The sequence below is a fragment of the Pithys albifrons genome, chromosome 7 (assembly GCF_047495875.1).
Source record: "Pithys albifrons albifrons isolate INPA30051 chromosome 7, PitAlb_v1, whole genome shotgun sequence".
Lineage (NCBI taxonomy): Eukaryota > Metazoa > Chordata > Aves > Passeriformes > Thamnophilidae > Pithys > Pithys albifrons.
Genome location: NC_092464.1, coordinates 12,568,323 through 12,596,283, shown reverse-complemented (window position 1 = coordinate 12,596,283; position 27,961 = coordinate 12,568,323). Strand labels below are relative to the sequence as shown.

At 37.9% G+C, this 27,961-nt stretch overlaps 1 protein-coding gene across 3 annotated transcripts in view; it reads right to left on the bottom strand.

Annotated features, from left to right (window-relative positions):
- Positions 1-26,729, bottom strand: part of PFKP (phosphofructokinase, platelet) — a 42,615-nt gene extending 15,886 nt beyond the window's left edge. For all 3 annotated transcript variants that reach the window (XM_071559865.1, XM_071559863.1, XM_071559864.1), the window contains exons 1-13: positions 26,355-26,729; positions 18,581-18,654; positions 11,825-11,902; positions 9,383-9,572; positions 6,753-6,918; positions 6,038-6,082; positions 5,829-5,937; positions 5,292-5,387; positions 3,813-3,905; positions 3,339-3,464; positions 2,712-2,776; positions 1,989-2,058; positions 717-863 (exon numbers count right to left, since the gene is read on the bottom strand). In XM_071559865.1, the coding sequence (XP_071415966.1) occupies positions 717-863; positions 1,989-2,058; positions 2,712-2,776; positions 3,339-3,464; positions 3,813-3,905; positions 5,292-5,387; positions 5,829-5,937; positions 6,038-6,082; positions 6,753-6,918; positions 9,383-9,572; positions 11,825-11,902; positions 18,581-18,654; positions 26,355-26,439 (1,344 nt within the window). In that variant the 5' untranslated portion in view covers positions 26,440-26,729. The remainder of the gene's footprint in view (positions 1-716; positions 864-1,988; positions 2,059-2,711; positions 2,777-3,338; positions 3,465-3,812; positions 3,906-5,291; positions 5,388-5,828; positions 5,938-6,037; positions 6,083-6,752; positions 6,919-9,382; positions 9,573-11,824; positions 11,903-18,580; positions 18,655-26,354) is intronic.
- Between the last annotated feature and the right edge of the window lie 1,232 nt (positions 26,730-27,961).

Genomic DNA, 27,961 nt, shown 5'->3' with positions numbered 1-27,961 from the left:
AGAAAGAAAGCATCAAGAGGTTAACTTAATTTCACTTGAATTATTGCCAATCCCTTTCAATTTAATTTGATCTTTCTTCCTCCAGACCATCATGAACCATGTCCCCTTGTTTTGTATATTGATCCTAGTTTCACATTCTCTCTTACTGAATGTGAAACACAAAAACCTAAAACTAGGTGTCTGAAGTTAGTTTTGGGACCTGTGGCTCCAGCTGGGCATAGAAATCATTAGTCTTGTATTCAGTTTTTCTTCAGTATACCAACTGATGCTTAACACGTAAAATAGGGGAAGAGAAGAATCTACCTCAGCTAGGGGGGAAATAAACCCCTCTTCCCTCAAGAAGCACCATTGCAAAGTTTCTTATAGCAAAGGAACACAGATGCAACAACTCACTGGTCAGAATCAGATTATTCTGTTACTCTGTGGAAAACCTACAATATGCTAAATATTGACCAAAATTTGAACACAGGATTTATCTGAACTAATTCTGTAGCTCTGTAGCATGTGGTTAGTAATATTCAGGATAAACGACTTTATAGATTTGAGTAGTTGAGAAATAGTTACAATTTGGATTTTATACATCTTTATGAAACTAAGGAATTTACAGAATCAGTTCCTAGAGCAGTTATGACAGAAAATAGCTCCAAAGAACGTAAACTAGGGTAGTGGCGTGGGATGGGATACATATTAGTAGCTAATGCACTTGTGATACAGACCTTTCCTCTAGCAAAACCTTCAAAGCCATCAATGACAGCAAACATTTTGTGTCCTTCAGTTATGCCAACTCTCACTGCAGCCCTCACTGCGGCATTCATTCCAGCTGCAGGAGCACCCACATTTAAAACTGCCACATTAAAATTAGTCTGAAAGATAAAAGTAATACTTAATAAGCACTTGTTGCTAAATACTGGAATGCAGGAAATAAAGTTTCAAAGCCCCTAAAGCCACTGAAAATTTGAAGTTAACTAGAAGATATAGACACATATTTCCCCAGTTGCAGAGTATAACAGAGATACTTTTAAAAAGAATATTTGTTTTTAAATAAGACTATCATATTTTCGTTTGGTTTGCAAGTTATTTAAGTTTTTATATTGATCTCTTGAAGGTCAATCTTAGGTCCTTACTGTATTTTCAATGCAATTTTTCTCCTTGATAATATTGAGAAGATACTAGTAATCATTATTTAAATATTTCATTGGAAGAAAAAATCTAAAATAAATAACAGCAACATAATTATACAAATAAAGTTAACAAATGGTAACAAAACACAATTAAAAGACGAATTAACCAATGAAGAGTCATAGTCACTAAGGATTATCAAACTTGGAATTATTCAGTAGACATTTAATGAGAACAAAAAAAAAATCCCATCTAAAATTTGCACAAAAAATTTAGTGTCTGCTTCCTAATAAATGCAAATTTCTTCTTACACAAAACCTAGGAATTATGAAGAAAAGAACTAAGTGTCCACTACTGTATTATGCACAGTGACTTATTAAATCAGATAAAGGTGATTCATCTGTCTTCAATATTCCATCCCATGCATTCCTGGACCTGCCTTGCTAAAGTGATTTTGCCCTTCAAAAGGAACGGTTAAAATTCTTTTAATATCAAATCTTCCTTTATCTCAAGATTTTGATAATCATGATTACATCATCCTATCCTTCCTTCTCTCCAGGGTGAGGAACAGAGGGTAAAATAGTAACTATCAGCACCAGACCCTGTAACAACTGGGACCAGACATACAAGACAGAAACAAACTGTCTACACAGAAATTTTCTATTTATATTTCACTATGCAAAAATATTACTTATTATTAGAACAAAGCCGTGTGTTGCAGGCATTTTTTAATACTATTTAACTAATGTTACAAATGATCCTATGGCATAAGTTTGAAAGGAGTGTTAAGGCATAGAAGAAAAGAAAACAGTATTTGTTAAGATACCCCAAAAGCAGACATGCATTGCACACTCAAAAAACCCCCCTACCTTTGGAAGCTCCGCATCTGGTTTTTTGTGTGACAGCAATTTGTAAGTGTTTAGGTTGTTTTCAAAGCTCCTAAATAAATTAATAAGTAAGATAAGCAAATAAAATAATAAAATTTTCAACTCATTTTAAAGGAACACTTGATGAAATATTAACATCACCGTTATTACAAATGCACAATATGGTAGAAAGTGGAAATGAGAGACTACAGAAGAATACTCAGTCCTGTAAGATAATAGTGATAAAATACAAAATAACTTTATAGCTAGCAAACTAGTTTCCTAAATTGGGGATAAAGCATTTTATCAAATTCCTTGAAACAGAAAGTGCTCTCCTGAAGGGAGTAAAGAATGCCTCTCTCCAACACCACTGATGGAAAACTACCAGTTACTTACAAACAAGCTCACAGGATTGGCCTCAAAACCTCAAATAAACAAACATGTGGTTGCTACCAGTCAGCTCATACAGCACAGAAGCTCTTTAGTTCGTGACTAGTTAGTCTAGTATCAGTCACTACTCTGACACAGCAGTGAACCACGGTTGAGTTTTGCATGTTTGTATGCAGATAAAAATTTCAATGATTCTATTTAAGCAATTCTTCTGTCTCCTCTCTTATTCTCAAACACATAAAACCATATTGACAGTAAAATGTCACATTCTGGCAAAACAGCAAAGCAGTTCAGCTCTTCTAGAGTATATAACTTGATATAAACTGTAGGCCATACCTTCCACGAAGCCTCACAGCCTCAAGAAATCTTCCCTCATCCATGGCTTTCTGGACTTCTTGAGTCTTGAAAAAACAAGTTGATTGGTCAGTATGTTTAAAAAAACCTAGAAAGTTGTTTATTTAATATATTCTCACATATATTTCCATAGTGAAAAAAGAAATACTGACGTTTTCTCAGTTTATGAGTTATCCCCTATCACAGCATAAATTACAGTGTACAGGAAGAAAAGATGGTAAAAACAAACACCTAAATCCTTCCAAGACATCAATATATCTATTTTGCATTTTTTTTTCATTTTAAGCTGAACAGTTTTAGTGAGGAACCTGACAGGCATATGACATGTAAATGGATGCAAACATTTAAAGAATTTACTGTAGCAGTAAAAACAGAAGACTCAAGATGAAATTTTAAAACAAATTAAAAAAAATATTTCTTGTTTCTTAGCAGTTTGCAAATAAGTAATAACACACAGAGAACATACACGAACTTCATTATTCATTCCCAAATGTGGAAAAGTGCTGTACATGTTCTCATCAGTGCCCTAATGAAACAGACAATTATGGTACACAGTAGTCTGCTGTAGTAAATGAACAGCTACAAATTGGCTTTTTGCCAGATTCTCACCATCTGCACACACTCCATCAGAGGCAGACGGACAGCCTGGTTTCCAGACAGGGACACAACACAGGCAGGGGTAGCTGGAGTAGCTTCTAGGAGGGCAAGCACAGCTTCCACACCCATGCGACTTGCCTGGAAACAGATGATGTTTGAGTATTCAGGCAAGAACTTAAAAGCACAATGTTTCAAATCCCGATTTCTCTGTAAATCAAGCCGAAACCAATTTCTCAGTGGCAAGATGAAAATGTTGTGGCTTGCTTAATATCCTTAAGTATGGATGATGGTTCTTACAGCTTTGCATTTTAATCTTAACTTAGATTCCTCTACCCAAGTGCTCACTATTCTCAATTTGAGCTATTCAGAGAGGTAATGTGAGATAATAATTTTTCAAGTTAATCAGGTAAAAACCTCAGCCCCAACAAATAATCAAAATGCAGTTACAAAATGTGGTGCTCTGAGTAATTATTTTAGAACACTCACCAGAATTCTGTCAAAAGCTGAAGGGGTTCCACCCCTTTGCACATGACCCAAGATAGTTACTCGGGTGTCAAAACCAAGTCGCTGAACCACAAGCTGCAAAAAATTCCAAAATACAGCAGGTTTATCAGCATCATTTTATATACATGTGTTAGCCTACTCTGCTTTATGTGCAATTACAATAACAAAATTCTACATATGTTATATTAGTACATAAACAATAATGAAAGCTCTATAAAAGTTAAACCAGTCTTTAGTTTATTTCTAATCTAGAACTGAAGTCCAGCTTCCTAACTTAGAGGAACATTTTATAATGGCAAAACAGTGGCTTAGATGCAATGGTCAACTACAGTTATGGCTTCATTATGCAGTTACAAAAGCAGGTCTAAATATTCTAATACTTGAAATAAGTTCAGTTACAATGTTTTATTCACTTCATGTTTCATCTATGCACAAGATTACATGTCCCAAAAGATTTTGAGTAAAACTTCAACCAGGATGACTTTTAACCTTAACTGGTACGGCTTTTAAAACGCACAGTAAAAATTATGATAAAGCAACTATTTTATTCAGTCACTTTAGCTCTACTCTCTCTGTTACATATCAAATCTAAAGCTACCAAAAAGATAGGTTTTATTAATGTATCTTTACTGAGCCTGTAAGTTTATGGGTAAGTACTGAATACCATAAAGCAGAAAAAAATCGTACAAGTTGCACAATTTTCTATCCATGATATTTATAGTTTCAATATGTTTTAACTGGCTGAAAAAAACAAGGAAGTAATGCTTCTTCCATAAATGCACAATGGCTATCTGCTGTTATGTACACTTAAAACCACTTGGTGATAAATTTTACTTCATAAAACTGCAATTTTGAATAAAGTCCAAGATTTTACCCAAACTGACAGCTATGGAAAACAAAACTTTATATTCACAGTACTGATAAAATCCAGGTAAGGCCTAAATGTCACAGCTCCTTTCTACCAAAGACTATTTTGCAAGTTCTTAGGGGACCCTTTACAAAAAAAGCAGAGTAACTTCAGCTCGAAAGTTTTCTTAATCTTAGATACCAACAAAATTTTTAGCAAAGCAACCATTTAGAAGTGACAAGACTTTGTCCAGAGCACCCACTATTATTTCACTGTGAGACAGACCAATATTATAATTTTACAAGACAAAGTGAAATAAGATTAAAAATACTGATTTGAGCTGATTTCTAACTATATCAGTTAAGACACCCATGAATTAGGTGCTTTTGAACTGCTATGTTATATTACAAGGAGAAAAGTTTTCAATTAATAGCCCTCAAAAAAAGATCCCCTTTCAGTGGACTTTGGATTCAGAAAGTAAAGCACAAATATAAAATACAACTGTGTGATGAGCTACCTTACAGGAATGGATTTACTTTACAGAAACGTTGTTTACAGTAAGCCCCATCTTATGAGCAGGACAGACTGTGTATCATAGAAATGCTGACACTTACATCCTTAACCTTCTCTGACGTTATAGGTTTGTTGTGGCAATCAATAGCTCCTTCAGCTACAATAATAATATTCAGCCTTTTCTTTCGTGCACGATTCTATAATAAAAATAAAACCACAACAATATAATTAGAAAAAAATTACAGCACAATTTTATGATCAATTCCTTTACATTAAGCTTCTAGTATTTGAGGAAATACTTCTTCTATTTGACCATTTATGTTTGAAGGGATCTCACACAGTTTATTTTCATACACTTTTATTCATTGATGAAGCTGAAATGTTTTGCATCAAATTACTGAGGAAAGGTACACACTGCTTTATGTAATCCCCCAGAGCAGGTCATATATATTTAAAAAAATAAATAAATATTTTTTAAAAAAAAATCTCAGAATGTACTTATGTTCGAGATCACAGAGAACTTTGCATTTCACCAAAACTGAAGACTTGTTGAAAGTCCTGATCACGTTTTTTAAACACTATTTTGAAATAAACATCTACAAAGTCATCAAAGAATCTTGAACATATTAATAGATTACCTGTGAAAGCTTAACACACATTGTATCTTCCCAGCCTTCTTCTGGTGGGTATTCAGGAATAAACACCCAATCTGCACCACAGGCTAAGGCACTAACCAGGGCTAGATACCTAATAAACAGAACAAATTATTAGATATTTATGGTTCAAATTTCTTGGCCTTTCATAATTATACTGGTATGAGACACAAAATGCTGAAGACAATACATACCCACAGTGTCTCCCCATAACCTCCAGAACAAATGTCCTCTGATGGCTGCAAAGACAAGAAAATAGATTAACTGAACCTGATTATCAAGAAACACCTTGTGTTTACCACGCTAACCAAACACAGAATTCATTAGCAAAACAGAAGGTCACATTAAACAATGTATTTAAAATTATGTATTTTCCAGTGCATAATTTATTTTCGCTACTACTTTCTTCAAAAACATGTACAGGCAGTTACGAGATAAGATGTGAACATTTACTGGAAATGTGAAGTGATGCAGACCCATAGTTAAGAACTGCAATGATATAGCTGTATTAAAAAAATAGTAATTCAATTTCTTTAATTTTACTGAAACAATGCTTATATAGAAACATGCTGTGTGCCTGTATCTTTTCCAAGAGACTATGAAAGACTAAAAAAATACTAAAAACTAAAGTCTGCCCCTAAAGTTGATGTAGCCTCTACAATCACATGCTTAAAGGGCTGCCATGACAGCAATCATGAAGAAACAATTACTAAAAAAAAAGAAACCAAGATACTCGAAAGATGAAGTCAAAACTAACTTTTATTCCCACTCTAGAAATATTACAAATTCCACTTACCTAACTTCTATTCAAAATTAACTTAAATCCTTCACTATTGTATGGAAATAGCAAACTCTGAAGCATGAAAAACTGTGTATTTGTTATCAATCTCTGTAATATACACAATTTACCTCTGAGCAGTGGTCATGATGGCATCAACAACTTCAATTATTCTGTGCAAAGCTGAGTCAGTACCTATGGTCATATCAGTGCCACAGAAGTCATTGTCTATGGATCCAACCATTCCCACAATGTTAAGGTAAGCATATTTCTTAACAGCCTCTGCATCAATCTTTCCTGTAAAGAAGTATCCAGAGAAATAGTTGTAAGACTATTAAAAAAATTTCATTTGACATATTGCTTGTGAGCTCTACTTTTGTAAATTAAACATATCCAAACATTAAATTATGTTTAGATATTTTAGGTAACAAGGTTAGTCAAAACTACAAACAGAAGCCAATCAGACATCCAAATAAAAGAATCCTGCGTAGAACTCCTTACAGGAAGGAAATAAGAGCTTTTCAGTCTATCTTGAAGTGTCAACAAATTATCAAGTTTTTTAATTAACTTTAAAATTGATGGTTTTGACTTAAAACAGTAGTATTCGAATTGTAGTCTCAATGTATAATATGCAACAAAGAAATAAAAGGATGCAAACTGGAGGTGATTATGGGTTTACATAAATCATCAAAAACCAGCATCAAACTTTTGAGGACTTCTCTTCTGCAACACTGAAAGGCTCTTGATTTCATTATTAATAAGCAAACAGAACAGAAAAGCTCCTATTCTAAGCCTTAGCTGTGTCTCCGAAGACATCAATAAAAATGTGGCATGGCATCATCCAAGAGTTCTAAAGGATCTCAAGGATGAAGCTGCTTAAGCACTTAAAACTACCTTAGTATCTGTGGATGGGATGGTAGTAAATACAATGCCAAATTTTTAATATGGGACTCAAGAACCACGTATCAGTGTGTTTAATGTTTATATTAGAGAAAAACAGTAGAAACCATTAATGAAAAATACAACTAATGTCCATGAAGATAAACACAGCATTGTGAGAAGAAGAACCAAAATGTTTTCTATGAATGTATACCATGCATTACAAACCTTTTCTAGAGTTCCAAAGGTGACTTAGTACATGAATAAGGGCTATCTGGTTGACATGTTCCACTTAGATTTCCAAAAATCCATTGAGAAGGTCTTTTGCCAAAGGATTTTGAGGAAACTAAGCAGTCACCATATAAGAAAGAAGTATTTTCATAGAGTAAATAATAAAATGGAGGGTAAAAAATAAGAGACAGAGTGCCACAGTAAATTCAAATTCTTGTTTCTGAGGAAGGTAACTAATGAAGTTCTAAAAGGATCTGTGCTGATCAACACACTCAGCAATAACCTAGAAAAGGGAATGAGCAGCAAGGTGCCAAAGTTTACTAATAAAACTGAATTATTTGGGTTCTAAAGGTATGGAGTGTCTGCGAAGAAATGAAGAATACTAGCAAGACAAAGTGAGCAGTAAAGTATCAGATGAAATTCATCACAGATAAATGTAAACTATGACACACAAAAAATGCACCCTAACATTCCAAACAAAATAATGCTATTTTCAGCATAATACAATAATGTTGTTTTCATTAATAAATCAGCCTCAATGCTCAATAGCAGTCAAAAAAATCAAAATATTAGAAAATATTAGGAAAAGAATAGAGAACAAAGCAAAGATCATTATACTACTGTGTAGATCCATGGTTTGCCCTCATCTTGAATACTGGGTGCAGTTGTGGTCCTCCCCACCTCAAAACATGGTAGAACTGGAAAAGGTTCAAAGAAGGGCAACAAAGATGATCAAAGGTATAGAACTTACATATAGGGAACAAATAAGCAAACTAGGACTCTCCATCTAGAAAAAGAGATGACGAAGGGAAAATAAGACAGCTGTAAAATCTCAAGTGGCATGCAGAGAGGAAGGAGGATTGACCATTCACTGTTTGTTCTAATACAAAAATTATGGGACATCAAATGATACTAGAAGCCAGCAGGATCAAAGTAAGCAGAAGATTCTTCACAATCTTCATTATTCAGGCAGGCTGTAGAACTCCTTGATACACCATACTTTCAGCAACACTCTGTATGCTTTCAAGTAGACTGTATATATTCATGGAAGAGAAATTAATATGAAGGACAGCTAATAGCATCTGGTTCAGGAAGTCCTGAAGGCAGAAACGGATGGAATCTATCGGAGTATTTTTAGGTTAATATATAATATCAATACAGCACTATTTTACTCTTTTACTCTTCCCTATACTTTCTCTTAGATGCTATCAAAGACAACTACTGAGCTGGATGTACTTTTATCAACAGCCACTTAATATTCTTAAACAGTGACACACAGGCAGGAAAGCATCATAATTTAATAACAGCCAAGTGTGTAGCTGGTTATAGGAAGGAATTACCATCTCAGTTTGAATAGGAGGGCATATTGCTTTTTAAACAGGAAGTTCAGAGCTCAGATCCTAAAAATTATTCAGAAGAAAAAAAGGCACAGAGTGTTGCACAGTAACTTACTTGTCCTTTATGATACACATGAGAGGATGTACCAAAATCAAAAACTCTTATTTTATGAAGAATCATGTAGTCTCCTTGAATGAATGCATTTGACTTTTGAACTTTAGAATACCCTCTGGATATACTTTGCCTTAGTTAGGGTCTGTAGCTTCCCTGCAGGTTGGGACTGGAAGCCTAGACAGTCTAAAGGAAAACTTACCTGTCTGTGCCAGTTCTTCCAGAAGTCCACTCCACTCCTCCCGGAACAGATTGGCACCGGTTAAGCTGCCGTCTCCACCAATCACACAGAGATTAGTGATCCCCCTCTGGACCAAGTTGCAAGCTGCCTGCAGGCGGCCCTCACGTGTACGGAAGGACTTGCAGCGTGCACTGCCAATAACTGTCCCTCCCTAGGAGAAGGAAGTACAGCAATCCAGTACATCAGTATATATTTATAGGATTGATTAATGATGAATTTTGTAGCGTAACCTCCATCTTCAACTTTACAGTGAGTAAGAAGTAATGATGAACAAAGAATTAACAAACCTGCGGGAACTTATTGCATTCTTGAGAAAAGATACACAGGGGGAAAATGAAACAAGCACTCAAAAATTACTGATAAAGAGCTACTCTGGAAGGAATATGTTAAATGATTTGGGATTAATTTCAGCAGCATTCCAGTAAATAGGTTGTTACTTGTATGTAATTGCATTGGTAAGAGTAATATACTAAGTATTTAGAAAACATTGCCTCAGTTTAACATTTTTCCCCCAATATCATGAAATATATAAACAGAGAAAAAACATAACCCCAAAATTCAAAATTAGCATTTATTGTCCCCCCATAGAATTATGGTCATAACTGCCTTTAATGCCTTATAGATGAAACTAATGGTAAATTTTCTGTTTTATTAATTATCTGCTGCATTTATTAACTTCCTGAACTTCCTACAGAAATGGTAGCTAATATTTTAAAAAATAATTGACTGAAGCTCCCTGTTACTGAAAACTGCTGGGCATCTTGCTGAAAACGCACTGTTTACGTATCTTCTGTGTTTGTTGTTCAGTCACTCATGAAGTTGAATTTTTGCCTTATTTATTGTCACAGTAAAAGGTAGTATCAATTAAAACTGCAAAAACTTGATCTTTCCTGCAAACAAATCTGGAGATGATTAGCTCACTTTTGCATAAACATTTCCTTCACTTTAACTTATAATAAATCTGCTATGCCAATCTCAACTTGAGCTTCCAGTCTGCAGAGGCTGCACTGATATCATCTGCCCTATCAATATATGATTCAGGTTTCAACCTAGTCCTGGGCACTGCTTCACCATCTATGCTGCATAGCTGCTAATGGAAGAAAAACAAGGTGGAACAGAAGCGTTTCAGCCTTCTCCAGATAAAAAGTAGACGAGTACATGCAGAGATGTTCTTAAAAAAAATCAGGACCGAAAAAACATATTTAAACTAGGTACTTTCAAACTTATGAAAAACATAGTTGTAAAAGGAAAACAAATTATGTATTTGAATGATGTCCTACTTGTTCTGATTACATAGAAATATACGTTGGGCTGATAAACCTTTCCAATCAAAACAACTAAACACATTTTGTAAGGTACATCCTCAGCTTTCCAGCTGGACTGTTGAATTACTAGGAATCAAGCTCAGAAATCTGTTTTTGTTATGCTATGTATGCTATACATATATGGTACATCCTGCTCCTGCCTATACTCCTCTGTGACTTGGCCAAGATAACTCAATTTTCTCTTAACCATAAGATGCATCCGGATGATGCTCTTGGTCAAGAGTGTTTAGCTATAGGACTCAATGATCCTTATGGGTCCCTTTCAAAATTATGTATTCCATGCATCTGTTTACAGATTCTGCAAGAGAAATATGGGAAAAAGGAAAAAAAAAAAAAGAGGAAAAACAGAAAAAGAGAAAAACAATGAACACAGTGGGCAAAATATCTCACAGAATTCCAGGTCATTGGTTTGTTTAAAAACAAAAAAATTGTCTCTGCTAACTGCTTTGTTTATTAGCTTTACAGAAAACTCCAAAGGAACCCATTCTTCACCTGGAGGTAGTTTTCAGAAAGCTTGGCAAGCAGTAAGGCTCCTTGCCAAACACAGCACCTGCTCTGGAAGAGGTAACATTACCATGCTGAGCAAAGGCTGAGGAGATCCAAATGGCCACACTGAAGAAACGTTGTAATAAAAATGTACAAAGTCACTGGTATTATCTGAGCTCTGCAAAACTGCACTGTAATTATACCCATTACTGTAATTCTAAACCTACTTACAGAGAAAACCAACAGGGTTTTGTAAGAAAATATTTGCCTTACAAAACAGTCATGTTTTGGCCCTATAATATCTTTTTTATTAAATAATAGGCTTGTCAGTATGGCTTTAGGAGGTTTAACGTGTGATGTTGAAAATTTAGAACAAAGGTTTTGAACATTAGTTCTGTGCACCAAATACAAGACAACACCAAGATCTTTAGAAAGGGTCAGACATCCATAGTGTAGAAATCAGTCTGTAAAGAAAGTGCTCCATGCTGATCACTCTGTCATCACAGAGTTCCAAAACGTAATTACAGCGGTTGCCTGGATCTTTTGTTAAATAAAAAGAATTTGGGTCCCAATTCAACCACTCAATACTTACCACTTGCAGGATACTTGAGACGCTTTCCCATGAAACTTCTACAATATTATCACCTCCATCAACCATTCCCTGGTAACCCTGAAAGAGTATTTCAGAAATCTGAGTCAAAAAACTGCATAAAATTTCCACTGCAGTAATACTCACCTTGTGTATTTCAATGCAACTTTAGGTAATAAAAATGTCAAATAAAAAAATTACTCAATTTAAATGAAACAACATTCGAGCAGGTCTCACTGCTTTTTTTCAGTGGAGAGAGAAGGCAAAGCAAACTCTCTTCCTTCCTAAAAGATCAACATGAAGATAAGGTAATACTTTACACAGATTAAACAGCTAATAACTAGAATGGCATTCTGTTGCTCCTTTATTAGGAATAAATATTCAGAGTTTTTAAAAAATATGACAACTTTGAAACACATTATAAAATATGTTTCTTAAAAACAGAACCTTAGGCTGAGGTCATGATCTTAGGAATCTACCTTTGTAACACATATTTTTCCTCCACAGGTTGGTAAAAGCAAAACAAAATAAAATATAATGACTAAAAACTTTTTCATAAATGAAGACCAAATCAGGTTACATGAGCTTTTTTTTTCTTTTTTAGAGGCAGTTACACAAAAAATTGACAAAAGAAATTTTATTAAAAAATGACAGTTTTTAGTGATGCATTTAAGAAATTCTCAATACCTTAACTTAAATGGTCTTCAGAAAACACAGCATGATGCACTATGGAAAGAACTACACTTATTTGAAAGAAGGAAAACTATCCAGTGAACAGCTGAAGGGTTTTTTTTATGCCTGGCTTTACTACCTCTCTACAGAAATACAAGTAGAATGACAAATACAGATTCTTTTCCATTAGGTGAGACTGTGAATATTGATTTAAAAAAGAAAATAAACTATGTGTACATATTCCTCATGTCACGGAACAATTAGTTATTTTTTTAGATGCAGTTTTTGCAAGACTGTATATACTTAGTTTTAGGTTTCTCAATAATAAATCAGGTGGAACTAGAAAAAGAAAGGAGTTCAGAAAACAGCAAAACTGACATTATAAATTAGAGCAATGTAGATTTTATTCAGCAAGCACTAACATAGAAATGTACTAAGGCTTAAAAAGCCATATACATTATACAAACACTATGCTAAACTTTGAGTCCTTACTGTCATGAGAGGATAAGAATATAAAGATAACCTGGGCACAACAAAAGTACAAGTTACACAAATTAAGTTTTCTACATTTCTAGTACAGACTCCAAGACGAAAGCAGAAAAGTTTCTGCTCACTGATACCTGACTGATTCATTTACATATAAGATGATCAAGTAATAGCAAAGAAACATCCAGATGAAAAATTACCTATGTCTCTAATTTCTGTCATCCAACACACTTTTTCACTATATTGTACACTCTCCAGATAAAAACTTTGACATTTATACACAATGTATACACATTGAATGGTTTGGGTTGGAACGGACCTTAAAGATCATCTAGTTCCAACTCCCCACTCATGGGCAGGGACATCCCACTAGACCAGGTTGCTCAGGGCCCCATCCAACCTGGCCCTGAACACTTCCAGGGATGAGGAATCCACAGCTTCTCTGGGCAACCTGTTCCAGTGACTCAGCACTCTCGCAGTAAAGACCTTCTTCTATATATCTAACCTAAATTTTCCCGTTTTCAGCTTGAACCTATTACTCCTTTTCCTATCACTAAACCTCCTGATGAAGCATCTCTGCAGCTTTACTGTCCTGTATGCTAATGTATACACAGAGTGACTAGAAGCCAGGACAGTATCTACACAATTTCTTCAACATTGGAGCACGTTGGAAAAGGAGTAATTCTTAATCTACATATCAACTTTTAAAAAACCTTCTTCTGAGTTAGAAGGGATCCACAAGGATCATAAAGTCCAAATCTTTAGCCCTGCACAGGACCATCCTTAAGAGTGTCACCACGTGCCTGACAGTATTGTCCACCAAACGCCTCTTGAGCTCTGTCAGGCTTGGTGCTGTGACCACTTCCATGGGGAGCCTGTTCCAGTGTCCAACCACCTTCTGGGTGAAGAAGATCTTTCTCATATCCAACCTAAACCTTCCCTGACACAACTTCAGGCCATTCCCTTGGGTTCTGTCACTGCTCACCACACAGAAGAAACATTACAGTGGATCCAATTGAGCTTGGTGAAGACTGACAAATTACCAAATTCACCCATCACAGCTTTGCTAGTTTGTTTTTATGAAAAGTGAAAAATCCAATGTTCCTTATATCATTCATAAACAGAGTGAAAGCTTTTCCTATTGATATTGCTATTGAAAACTACAATAATACAAAGATCCATAAGCAACAAATCCTGAAAAAGTAGTGTGGTGTTGTAACACTGACTATAGTAAGCTGCACCACAAGCTAACTTGAGAGGAAAAATCAAAGAAATGCATCCCAGAAGCTATAATATACAGTAAATATATACACAAATATATGCATATCATGAGACTGGCAGATTAAAATCCCCAATTTGCATATTATCAAACCAAAAACACAGAAAAAAGCAAACTGATGAACTACTATTTGAAACTGTAAGATTTGAAACAGTTAGGCTAAGAAGGAGCTATCATCATTCCTACACTATGCAGCTTTAAAGTAGAAAGAATCCATTTTGATCAGGAATCCATATCTGTGTAGAAAACTGAGAACTGGGGATGCATTAACAATTCCTCCCCTTACAAGGTAGGGGAAAAGGGAGCCTCTCAAATACTGATCTGTTTCAACTGTTATACGAACTTTCCCTGGTGAGAACTGGCCAATCCATTTTAAAGGTAGAATTTAACTTGAATTAGGTTAACAAACAGTTCAACACCATGACAATTGTACAGTTACCAAAAATTACAAGCAGATGTAAATACAGACTTCAATAAAAAGAGGGTGGAAATCTGTCACTTTACACTAAAAAACCCCACCCTTACCTAGATTGTAAAAATAGCAGCTTCACTACTAAGATACTAAAACTATGAGGCAAGAATGGAAAAATTAAACTGTCAAAAATACAGAAGGAACAGTATGTGAAGACCTGCCCCATTTTTTTGTTTAGTCCTTCCTTTACCCAAAATCTGAATATTCAGAGATGAACAAGAGGAAATCTCTGTGGGTCAAATGTTCCCAGGGTACATACATACACACTGCAACTCTTGAAGAGAGTAGCAGGGGCAGCAAACGTTGCTTCCAGTCTAAACTCCAAAGACAAAAGCTTTCAAAAAAGAACAAACCATCTTCTGATATGTTACATGTGAGACATTTCGGGCTTTAACAGTGATTTGTGTTTTACTACTGTATGACAATGTAAAATACTAAAGTCACTGAGTGCACAGACCACCACATAAAAGACACGAAGTTTTCCTCACAGAAATCCATGACTGCCGTACCATTGCATTTCCAATGCTGGCCTCTGGAGAAAAAGACTCTTAATCAAGATGAAGAATCTAAAAGCTCCATAGCTTAGTAGTAAGAGCACGCATCCACTGGGAACTATGTGCTTCAATCCTGGAAAAAGGGCAGGATATTTGTATAAATATTTAAGACCTCAGTTTCTAAAATGAGTTGCCAGAAATGAGAGGCATTACTTTTTCTTCCCATTCTCAATTAAAAACCAGAAAACAAAAAAACCCCAAACTGGCTTTTCATAGTTTTTGATTAGTGAAAAAAATCCTAAACTAGCCTCCTAGAGCAGACTGGGACTCTACACATACTTCCATCTCCAAGATTTTCATTCTATGAGTGAAATTAAACCATGGATGTTCCAATTTTAATTTTCAGACTGGGGCAGATTTTAGGACTAATGTGATGCTAGTCAAGAAGGATGACTACAGACTGTTTAGGTACTTCAAGATGGTAATATGCATAAAATATGAAACTAAGGCAACTGTATAGAGTAAGCATTGTGTCTTCAAATAGCAAACTTTGAAATGTGCTAATTTTCATGAATTAAGATTTTTTTTAAAAAACAATTTATTGCATTTTATAGCTATAAATTTACAGGGGTTTATATTAAGTACATAAATTATATATAACCAATTATAGTTTTTATATAAATCATTTCATAATTTTATTTTCACTTCAGTTGTTTGGTTTTTTTTTCTTTTTGGGAAGTGAAGTATCCCCAAATAGCCCATGAACTCCAATATGTAACTATTTCTTTCTTTGGGCTTTAGTAAAACCGACTTTAAAAAGGCTAGAAAATTACTTATGTCAAATTCGTTATCAATTTTTATTTATCTCTGTAATCTCTCACCGCAAAATGAAGCAAAATGGAGTTAGGAAGCAGAAAGAAAACTGAGTTACTGTTTTACTTAGAATACAGAGCTAGTTCTGGCCACAGCTGTAGAAGACAGATGGTTTTACAGTGCAAAAGGTCTCAGGACAGACACAGTTACGGGAGAAAAAGAGCATATAATGGCTACAGCAAAGTAAGCTTGAAAAGTCTGAGACCTTTAACACAATTTTTGAATCCAAATAAGAAATTTATCTCCTTTTGGCTATTGTCACTTCGGGTTTTCCTTCACTTTTTCAGAGCAGCTTCAATACAACTATCCCTTTCCCCTGACCTATGAGTGTCTAGTTAAAATGCCTACTCAAAATGCAGGCTGAAAACCATACTATTCTCTTTACTTAACACATCTGTCTGCACTCAATAAACTGCAATTTAGAAGAAACACAATAATAGAAATATTAAGTAACAAGTATACACAAAAATGTATCTCCTCTGTATACATCATTCAAAGCCTTATAATAGTAAACATTAGTGGTAAGTCTCACTGGAAGATTTTTACCTTCTACTATACCTGTCACTTCATCTGTTTGCTATTTCAAAGAGGCGAAATTCAATAGCTGTTTCATTTCCAAGCTTGCAGCCTCTCTGAAGTACTTGGATGTATTGTGAAAGAAAACTGAATTCATATTTCAGTTACCACAAAGTCAAAGAAAAAAGCTTAGCATTCAGTACTTCCCAAAACACAGAACTGAACAGACTGAACTAGAAGGAAAGATCTTTTTCAGAGCCCAAACAGCGAAATGTGGATTTTTCTCCCAGACCACAATAAAGAATGACAATACATAATGGAAACTCAAAACTCCCAACATTGACTTGACTTTTACAATTTCTTTTCATTCAGAAATACATGTGACTTCACATTGGCAAGCTCTAGCAGTTCATAGAGGAACAAGCTACTTAATTACTGCTATTTTGTTAAGTTCAGAAAAAACAGAAATATTCAAATTTCTCTGGAAATTTATCATTGAACACACTCTATGATACAAAACAATTTTTAAAAAGTGACAAAAGATGGTAATTCTTGAGTCAAACTTAATTAAAAAATAAATTGAAATCTAAGTTCTGGCCTAAAGAAGGCCAAAACCTTCCCCTTACTTCCAGAGAAGTACCTGACCCATTTCAGCAAGCCTGCAAACCAGCTGAACACTGAGGGAACTCCAGAGAGTGGCCATGTAATTAGCACACACTGAAATGTTCAGAGCAACTTGGTGTAACACTGTAGTACAAAAGAGTCTTGGAGCACACTCCTCTGCTTATTAGCATTTCAATATACTTTGCATCTTATTAGTAAATGAGCTATAGCAATAAGGAGACATGGAAAAAAATGGGTAAATAGCTACTTTGAAAGATAAATTGTGTATTTCACATGCACAAAACTAAAACAAAAGTATTTTCCTAGCACTTCTATGAATTCTAGTACTCCTTATTTTTATACTAAACATTAAAGTTACAGTTTAAAGGGAATATTACCTACCAAGTTTTCCACCATATCAATTTTTGATTATGATTTGTAATGATCTTGAACTACTAGGGAGGAATTCCAGTGGGACCAGAATGACTTCTTACTGCAACTCATGTAAAAACTAAAAGCATCCTTTATACAGAGGTCTAACTATAATATAGTCATCCAGGAACACACATATATGAAGTATTACTTTCACATTAAACTTGTCTCATAATTTTTTTGCTTCATGCAATTGTTACAGAAATTAACAATCTTTGTGGGCGCATAGTCAGAAACTTCCACCACAAAACTCTGATGTCTGCACACACCACAAATGGTCAGGGTTTGATGGGGTGAATTTTTTCTTTTTCTGGGTGTGAGAACTATGTTGTTTTTTGATTTGTTTTGGGTTCTTTGTTTTGTTTTTGTTTTTTAGTTTTGTGGGATTTTGTTTGTTTTGGGTTTTGTTGGTTGAGGTTTTTTTTTCAGTTACAACTTTCCACCAGGACAGATGGCACCAGCCTGACAGTTCTCTTGATCAAAACCAACTCATACAAGTCGTGAAACATGGGTGATGACACATCCTTATCATACCCTAGGAAAACAGACTAGGCAAAGTCAAAGGGTTAAAAATCAGTAGTTTAACCAAGTTTGGGAAAGAAAGTACAATAAATGGGGCTAAACATCTAACAGGTGCACAGATACACAGCTCACCACTGGATGACAATCACCTCTGGTTTTCTCAGTATTTTCAAGTTTCTGGTAGCACATAAAGAATTCAATACATTTAAAAAATGACTTTTAAATTACATACTTTAAGAACACGTTGTGAAAAATAAATTTCCACAAAAATAAGAATTACTAATTAAAATACATGATGAAAGGGAACAGCATCTACATTTTTAATTTATGCTATTTATTTCCATGATGTTTCCACAAAAACTAAAGCGTACTCAGAAGACCAAATACAGAATGATAAAACAAAAACTAACCTCATAAACAAAATAGACTTTGGCTTTTACATAGATTCCCATGCGCACGACTGCGCGCACAGCAGCATTCATACCTGCAAAGAAAAAGCAAAATCACATTGTCACAGGTCATCCATATTTTCTGTATGATACAAATATTCAGTGTCTAAAAAAATAAAGAGAACATTAATTCCTTCCTAAAGAAAATAGCCAGCATCTATTAAAACAGAAATCTGCCTAATGACAGTGCAATCAGTCCATGAGCATGAAGGGTTCAGACATACTCTTTGTTACAATAATTATGTGGATGCCAGTATGTGTTCTAATCAGAGATTAAATTGCAGCTGACTGTAAAATAGCATTGTGAAAGTAACAGCTACAAGAAGGCAAATTAATTTTACAATAATGATTAGGTTTTTTATCTGAAATGCAAAACATTCAGTGAGTTAAAACTTAGCTTCTTCAAATGAGAAATTATGTTGTAACAGTCCTTTTTTTTTTCTCCCTGAGATTTTCAAAATAACAAAGGTGTTATATAATTCAGTATTTTGTGGGGAACAGAGTCGACCTGGACAGATGTTCATTTTAAAAGACAGAAATAGCAGGAAATTTACACAAAAAATGCTACACAGCCTCATTTGACAGGAAAGTGTCTAAATGCCACTTGGCTTCCAAAATGACAAGCTCAAGTTGGAATGCCCTGCTCACAGACATTTGACAATTATACTCCTGCAAATCTTCCATTTAAGTCCCAATGGTCAACGCTTTACCTCACCATCAACACTGGAAGTTCCACTGGTCTCCCTACAGGGGTCAAATCAATTTCTATTATAACCCAACCCTTCAGATACTGCATTACCTTACCCAGTATTCAGGAACTTTTCAAAAGTAATAAACTGTTTCTATACAACAGACATAAAAGATTATGCAAAACACAAAGACAGAAGTAGACAGGTTACAATACTGAAAGACACAGCCTTGGCACATCCGTTGAAAAGGGATGCAAGAAACATGACAATCCACTGGGCACCAGTTCTCCAAATCTGATGCACTTAAAATAGCAAAGTAGCAGGTCAGCTCTGCTCTGATATAGGTGTTAAGTGTTCACTCTTCTGGAAATTTTATAAAACCTTGCTAAGTAGAATACAGCACAGCAAGTCACAAAGATTTATTCCTACAGTAGCTACCATTATTAGAAAAAAATGTGAACTATAAAAGTCAGCCTGTCTAAATAAAGAAAGAGGCTGAGGTTTAGTTAGGAATACATAGTAAAGTCCCTGAAGCTTATCAATGTGAAACTAAAAGATTAACATTGTCAAAATCACAAAGTTGCTTTTGCTGTTTCTGTAGATGACACTTTAACTAAGTACAAAGTAACAAGTAACAGTGTTTTCAAATCAATTCTGTACCGGGAAAGAGCAGCAAGAATTCTTTCAGCCAGAGTCAGCCTTGTGGCAGAGCTGGAAAAAGTTCTCAAATGCCAAGACAGCTAAAAGCACAGCTTTAGACGAAGAACTGGATGATGCCGAAGAAAAGCAAAGACTTTCATCTGACAGCCTGTACTGAAAGGAAAGTCAGGATGCTACATCTCAGATGGAACAGATCTATTACAAAGGGCAAAGTTATTGCCCCAGGAAAAAGTTTTCCTAACAAAATTATCACCCCCACTCCCTTCACACATCGTGTGTCCCCTGAAAAACAGGGACAAAGACCTTTCACTTTACCAAACTGACAGTTCACCACAGCACTGCCATTTTCCACAAACAGGGAAGATGTCAGCACAAAGTACTCCTTTCACCAAAGCCACAGCTTGCTTCTATTAATGCACACGTTGTGTGGGAGGCTTTTTTGTTGTTGCTTGGGAAAGAGGTTTTTTCTGGTAGTTTGGGTTTTGGCTTTTCGGGGTTTTTTTTGGAGGAGGGTTGCTGTTGTTTGGTTTGGGTTTGGAGGGGTTTTATACATATATATATATATGTATATAAATGTATATTTTTATACACACATTTTTGTATATATATTCATAATACAGCCACATACTTTCTTAGTGAATACCTTCCAGTTTCTCATATGAAAATGGATAAAATTCACAATTTACCTACTGCAAGAAAGGACAAAAGCCCAGGAAAAAAAGCCCCACAAAGTAGAGACAAAAAGCATCTTCCCAGTACCACCACCCTAACTTTTAAGTTTATGCAACATACATTTTATTATTTGGTGATGTGTATTTTATCCACTTATACAGGAAAAGGACTTGGATGTCTCCTGGAAGGCTCCTACACAAATGGCTTACATTTCAGAATGGCTGAGGACTAAAGTATGTTACAATTTGCTACCTATAAAATACAGTTAACACACTGAAGCTTTCTTTAGACTTCTACAATTTGGCTGCCAAATCTAAATACAATGGTTGCAGTAATTCAGGTCTGTAAATACAGAAAATTTCATAAAGCCTCTGAAGAACTTGTGTATCAAAATATTGCCATATGTCATTATTTGTGAAGTCTTACAACAGTATTCATGAATTACCATAACTATGAAATTTAATTAAATGCTTATTATTCAAAAAGAGATTTACCGGGTCAAGGATGGATTTAGTCCTGAATGATAAACGTAGCCTGATAAACACAAAGGATTAGAATAGCAGCTTCAAAAGAAAGTCACAAGTAAAACCAGTATGTTTTTTTTATAACCTAAGAATTATTTAAAATCATTCAGAATTACCACTTGCTTTTCAATTGCAGTCTTAGAAAGAGGAAAAGATTTATTTTGCTCGTTTGGACTCAGCAAAGATTAACTGCAACTACTTGGAGGGCTTTATTTAGCATTTGAATTGATTTAAAAATTGATAATTTATTGTCCTTGATATTGTCTATTCACTTGTCTTAAAAGAAACAGTTAGTTTTCATAGCAGGGTTACAAACAGTACTGCAGAAATCTTTAAATTGCAGGCATTCTCTGCTTCCAACAGATTATTCCTCTCTCATTCCTGTATCTTGCTCCATGTACATATACACCACTACAACCATCAATTTTAAAGATAAACATTGGCTTTCATACAGGCTTAATGACTTAGCACATATGTTTAAGTACTACCCTTCAGACTTATATAGCAAAAAACACTACGGAAAATGTCTAAATATTGTCAAACAGAAAAGTTTATTCAAATATGTAAATGAATATGTCAGTAAGCAAGTAAGAGCCTATAATCATCAAAAGAGAAGTAGTCAAATACAAGAACTGAATAAAGCATTAAGAAACCAATTTGGGTTTTTTCCATTAACTTTTAATTACATCACAGATTTTATTGCATATAATCAAAGTAATTATTCTAGGTATCTGAAAAAAGTACTATAAAATTTTTCAGAACAGGAACACTGTAATAGATCAGAACATTCTACTGCATGAATATATACAATAGCAAAATATATAGACAACACGTTTACTTCCTTCTTAAATATTAAAATAAAAATCTTAAGAGACCAGCTTTAATCACAGAATCAACTTATTACAGAAGCTGTTCCTCAAAAATATTAAATACATTGAAATAGGTACACTTACCCATTAATAACTACATTCTTTATTTATCATACTATACCTATGGACACACATATATGGATTTCTTATACATGTCTATACACATGCACTATTCCTAGATGGACAAGGTGCTTTTTGTGGGGGCTGAACATAGACAAGAGTTCAAAAATTCCTTGTAACTATGTTCAAATCACGTAAGTGCTAATAAATAAACTCTGTAATTTGGATGACATAAGAGGAGTGTGGGTTGTTTGGGTTTGTGTGCTTCTGCCTTTTCAAAAAAAACCCCAGAAAATTTATTTATTTTATTGTATTAGTTCAGTGGCCTATGATGGGAAAAAAAACTTTGCCATCAGGACAAGATCAGTACAATATGTCTCATCATGTTCCTCAGAAGCCCGTAATGCTTCAAGAGCAAAAATATGTAGATCTTTGCTTCCACAGTTACAGCCTATGGTATTCCAAAAGTCCAGAATCCAAGAGGCTACAGGGTTCTTTTTAAGCTTCTCTAAACCCAGTATTTGATGAAGGAGTTGAGCTTTTTTACTTTTTCAGTGGCAAGATTTCTTCTTCCAGTCTCAGTCACCAGGACAGGAGCTATCCATCCAGACTACTAAATATGCCTTGAAATGTTGGGAAGCCTGTAATGCCTCAAACGTAGACATGTACTTCTTTACATCCTTAGTTCAGCAAGATGGGCTATGATATTGCAAATCATCATGTCCCTCAGTTATGCTGTCTTCCACAACACTGAATCTTTTATCTCAAAAATAACAAGGTCATATCAAAGACAATAACCTGGAGCCAGTAAATTGGGCAGCAGCTCAGCAGCCACACACACATCCTTCCCCAGCAGTGCACAGTCACTTTCTGTCGGCAGCTTTCAGATGACTCGTCCTGCTGCAGAGCTGTACCTACCACAGTCCCAGAACAAGCTGTCTGTTTGGGAGGCTGTGGAACACAGGTGACATACGGTTCCCAAAATTGTCTGTGGCAGCCACTGGTAATCCACATAAAGTACAACCAGTGTACTTCACGACCTGAAGCAGATCATGGCCAGAGAATCCCACAAAGCTAAAGCAGAAGCGTGACTTAAAACCCATTTATTAAACCACCTTTCTGAGCTTCAACCACTACAATTTAGAAAGAGTCCAGAAAACTAACCTAATATTTATATTGAGAATTGATTGTCCAAACTTCTTTTGCCTCTTAAGGCACTTATGATTATGATAGAAAGTATTTGTTTTAGTTCACAATTTAACAGCCAGCTGGCTAAAGTGATGGACTGTCAAGTTAGTACTTATACACACAATGTCCAAAATACCAATCTTTTTTTCCTGTGAAACAAATAATGGATAAATTCTTCAACACCACTGTATGACACATACACATTCTATAGTCCTTATTATTCTACGAGTAGAAAAAGGAAAAGATAAAAAACAACTTTCAAGGAAAGTTGTGGAAGTAATTGAAAACTTAACATGCCCTACAAATAGAAAGGCTTGTGCAGTTTACATAATGCTACTTCTAAAAGTACAGTAACAGCAAAGGCAGTAATGTCTATTTTAAAATAATTTCATGCATATTTTAATCTACTCTAAGATTTACAGCCCAATTTAAATCACGACAGCTACTGATATGATTATGTGTTTACTGCAACATTAATGGGTGCTTTTTTAACTCAATTTTTTGTTTAGTTTGGATTACAAATACTCTGAAGATTTCTAATGTCTAACAAACATAAAACAAAACAGGACACAGGAACTCTTATTTTAATACTAGAACTTTTTTGCCTACTTCAGAGTTAGTAGTTTTGCCTCACTTGAGTTCGCTTGAATATACTATTTTCAAACGGCAGTAACAGGAGCACATTTCCTTCTGTGTTAGACTTCAGGACTTCACTTCTCTCACACGTTTGCACTCTGTCCTACAGAGGGCAAATGACCTTGACAGGGCATGACTCATTCTGTCCCTTGTTTAACTCCTAATCTAGCCTGCAAACTGGCTTGAGGTTGCGTATTTTACACATCTATGCTGTTACCAAGATAATACAGGTTATGGAGCTCAACTATGTCGTGTGACTCAGTTGAAATGATCAAGTTCTAAAATGCTCGGGGTTTTATTTCCTTGTTCTTCTAAGTTAGGGCAATAATGCTGCCAACAAAACAGCTTGGAAGGCATCCAGTTTACTTTGTTCTGTCTTTGTCACAACCCCACTCCTCAGACAGCAACTTTCACAGGCTGTTACTTTGAAAACCTCTCTGTAAATATTCTTCAGTGGCAATCTGCCAGATAATAAAGTCTAGATGTTACCCGTGGACTCTGCAAGTCCTTTAGATGCCTTAATTCATATGGTGGCAATGGCAGATTAATACTTTATAAAAGATGTATCTGCTGCTGCATTATATAATGTCCAGCCACACGGAAGCAAGTTGAAGGGTTCAGCCTCTTGCTGAACACACTACTGCTGAATGAGGCAGTGCCCTGCCATACTTTTTAATTAAAATGGCGATTTTGTGACCAGACCACTGAAACAGAGATGTCCTGATCCTCAGTCTCTCCTGGAATCATTTAGCAGTTGAACTGATGTCTCTGAGAGCAAACCGTGGATAAAACTTGAACAAGTGTTAACACCACGCGCGGGCAAAAGAGAAGCCTTTTAAACGCATCAATTTGCTTTTTCTCCACAACTGAAACATTCCCCTCTCCGATGGAACCAAATCCCTTTCATCCCGATTAGAGTTTCGGATAATCCCAGGTAAACCCGGGGGCTCCCCGTTATTCCCGAGGGCAGGGGGAGGGAGGATGCTTCTCCCAGCCCAGCTGACGCAAAGAGGCGGAATCTGCAGCGACTCGCAGCGGATCACGTACACACCGGCGGTGGGAGGGAGCGCCGAGACGCTGGTCCATGCGAGCTACCACCACATGGACGCACTGGGAAGCGAGGGGAAAAGGAGAGGAGAGGCTGGTGCTGCCGCTCGGGCAGCCGGGCAGGACGTCCCGGCCCCGGCTGCAGGCTCGCCTCGACACCTCCTCGTGTAAAAGCTGGGGAGAGACCGGTCATTAAAACCACCGAGTCAGGCAGAAAGGAAAGGGAGGCTCCCACACCGCATGCCTTTCAGAAACGCGGATAAAGTGCCGCTTCTTCTCCAAGGGAAAGTACTTTCGAGACACTCCCGGCAAAAGGAATTTAAAAAAAACCCAAAACAAACGGTAAAATAACTGCGATTTAAGGGAAGGAGCTATAAACAATCGTCACTGAACAACTCTTCTGGCACGCGTTGAGTCCTCTCGAATCGCACAGTGTATTTCACGTTTGAAATCTTTAACTGAAACTTCAAAGTATTAATGAGGTTTTCTGGTAGGAAAAGGGAAACAAAAGTGTAATAAAACCTAAATTCTTGACTCAGTGTGTTGCGATGAAGCCTCTTTTTTCCCCTTCCCTCTTCATGTCTGCAGGTCTTTTGTTCGCCTTGTCCTGTAGTAGCTACGACTCCCTCTACACTGAAGAGATTTAAGGAGGTGAGACACGTTTCCAACACACTCCTACGAGAGGAAACTGCCATCTAAGCCTTCTAAACCATGGGTAGGCACATAAACGTGTCCCTGGTGCCAGATGAGGCGAGGGCTGGCAGAGCACCAGCAGCGCAGCCTCCCTCCCAACCCGCCGTGCAGGGCGGCACGACCTCCTCCTCCCCCGCTCGCATCAGCCATCCCTCCTTACCCTCCTCTCCCCACCACCTCCCGAGAGGACAAGACATCTTGGTAGTAAAAGTTACTGCAGTGTTTCCACCCTCTCCCCTGCCCAGGAAGGAAACGTGACGATAAGAGGGAGGGAGGAGGAAGGGGTGAGGGGATGTTCGCAGCTCAGGCACCCAGGCCCCACAGAAAATTAATTATCTTTTAAATTCTCTTAGTAGCAGAGCTGGCTCGAAGGCCAGCACATTAAGAGGAAACCGAGAGCGACGGCAATCCCGCGTGGCACACTGCCGGAGCCCTCTCTCCCCTCCATGTGCCGCACCGTGGCTCCCCGGGGCAGCCACGCTGCCGGAGGCACCCCCAGCCTCCCGCATGGGCGCCCTGCCAGCCGGGGAGGCCCTTCCTTCCTGCCCCTCTCATAGCATCCCCGAGGGGCTCCTCACCCTTTCCTTCCGCTGCCCCACGCCCCGTCGTGCCCTCAGCTCCCTCACATTCTTCTTCCCCCTCGGCTCCCTCTCCTCATCCTCCCGCTGCTCCCGGACTGAACGCCGTGAGCCGCTACCTTGGGCATCGCCGCCGCTGGTCAGCACCCCGATGGCCTTCCCAGCGCCCGAGAGGTTCTCGAAGAACTTGGGTTGGTGGTCCATGGCGCTGCGCGGGCGGCACCGGCGGGCGAGGCGAAGCGCGGTCGCTGAGTGAGCCCCTGGCCGCGGGGTCTGCCCGCGCTCCGCTGCACCGAGCGTTCGGCCTCTGCGGGAAAAGCCCGAGCAGCCCCGTGAGCGTATGCGGTCACCGACACGTATAGCTCTGCACAAAAACCGAGGGGAACGAGCAGCTGTGCGAGAAAGCCCGGGGAAAAAAAAATAAAACAAAAAGCAAAGACGAGCAACAACCGCACACCACCTCACGCCGCCGCCGCCCCCCCCGCCTCTGCCCCGGCGCCGCTCCCGCCCCGCCCTCCGCCAGCCCCGCGCGAGCCGCGCTGACGGACGGGGCCGGACGACCAATGAGCGACCGAGTTGCGGCCGCGAGCGCGGCGGGGCGGGGCGGGGCGGCGGCGCCCGGAGGGACCGGGCAGGTGGGGAGGCGGCGGCGCCGCCGTGGAGGGGCGGGAGAGCTCGCGCAGCCTTCGCTCCTTTTTCCTCCCTCCTTTTCCTTCCCCCTCCGCCTGGGGTGGGGGCGATGCGAGAACATGGCTGGCGCCTTGGCAAGGCGGCAGTGCGGGGGAGGGGGCGGTGTCGGCCAGAGTTGTCTCATCCTCCCCGCTGTAGCGGGCGGGGAGCGTCGCGTGTCTCCGCGCTGCCCCTCCCCGAGCAGCCCCTCCAGCGGGAGCTCCCCGGCGGCCGGGCCCGAGCTGGGGCTGCCGTCAGCGGCCGCCCAGCTCTGCCGCAGGCTCCAGAAGGGAATCCGCCACCAACATGTCTGTTCGTGGCCGCCCCATGCCTCTGAGGCGTCTGTGCCTCCTCCGCACGCCCGGCTGCGGCTTGGAAGGCTCCGGCAGGGAGCGGAGAGCGCAGCCCAGGCGGAGGGCAGGTCCGTGTTACAGGGGCTGTCTCTCGCCTGCCTCGGCAGGCAGGGAAATCCACAGGCCCGGAGCTCTGCTCATTCTCTTCTTGTTCCTCATCCCTCCTCAAGTCCGTCTTCCTGCTGAGGCATCTCACTAATACTGCAGGAGAAGTTCGGGCGCCTGTAGGAAAAGGAAGTTATTTCAGGGAGTATTTACAACTTAGAGATTGAGGTTAAGAGAGCAACAGGCAATGCAGTGCAGAGAAATTACTGCACGTAGGAATCGCAGTCTTTCTGCCTTCTTGTTCTCCCCTTGGGCACTGATTCCATTTCTTGGGAAGTGCTTAATACTCCTACAGAAGCGCTCTCTTAAACACCACACTGGGGTTCCACGGAATAGTTTTATTGATATAGCAGTGTGTGTAGTCAGAGAAACAGTTTAAGCCCCCGATTTTGGTAATTTAAGCAAATAAAGCTGTCTCATCCTATAGACAGCTCTTTGTGGTACTTCACGTAAATAAAAGTATTTGCAGAATCGGGCTAAGTGACTTGCCCAAAATCATAAGGCAGGTTAGGGAGAGAGTCAGAAACAGCATCAAAATGCTGACTCGAGTTTTATTGCTGTAATAATTACTGGGTTTATTCAACATCTTCATCACATCA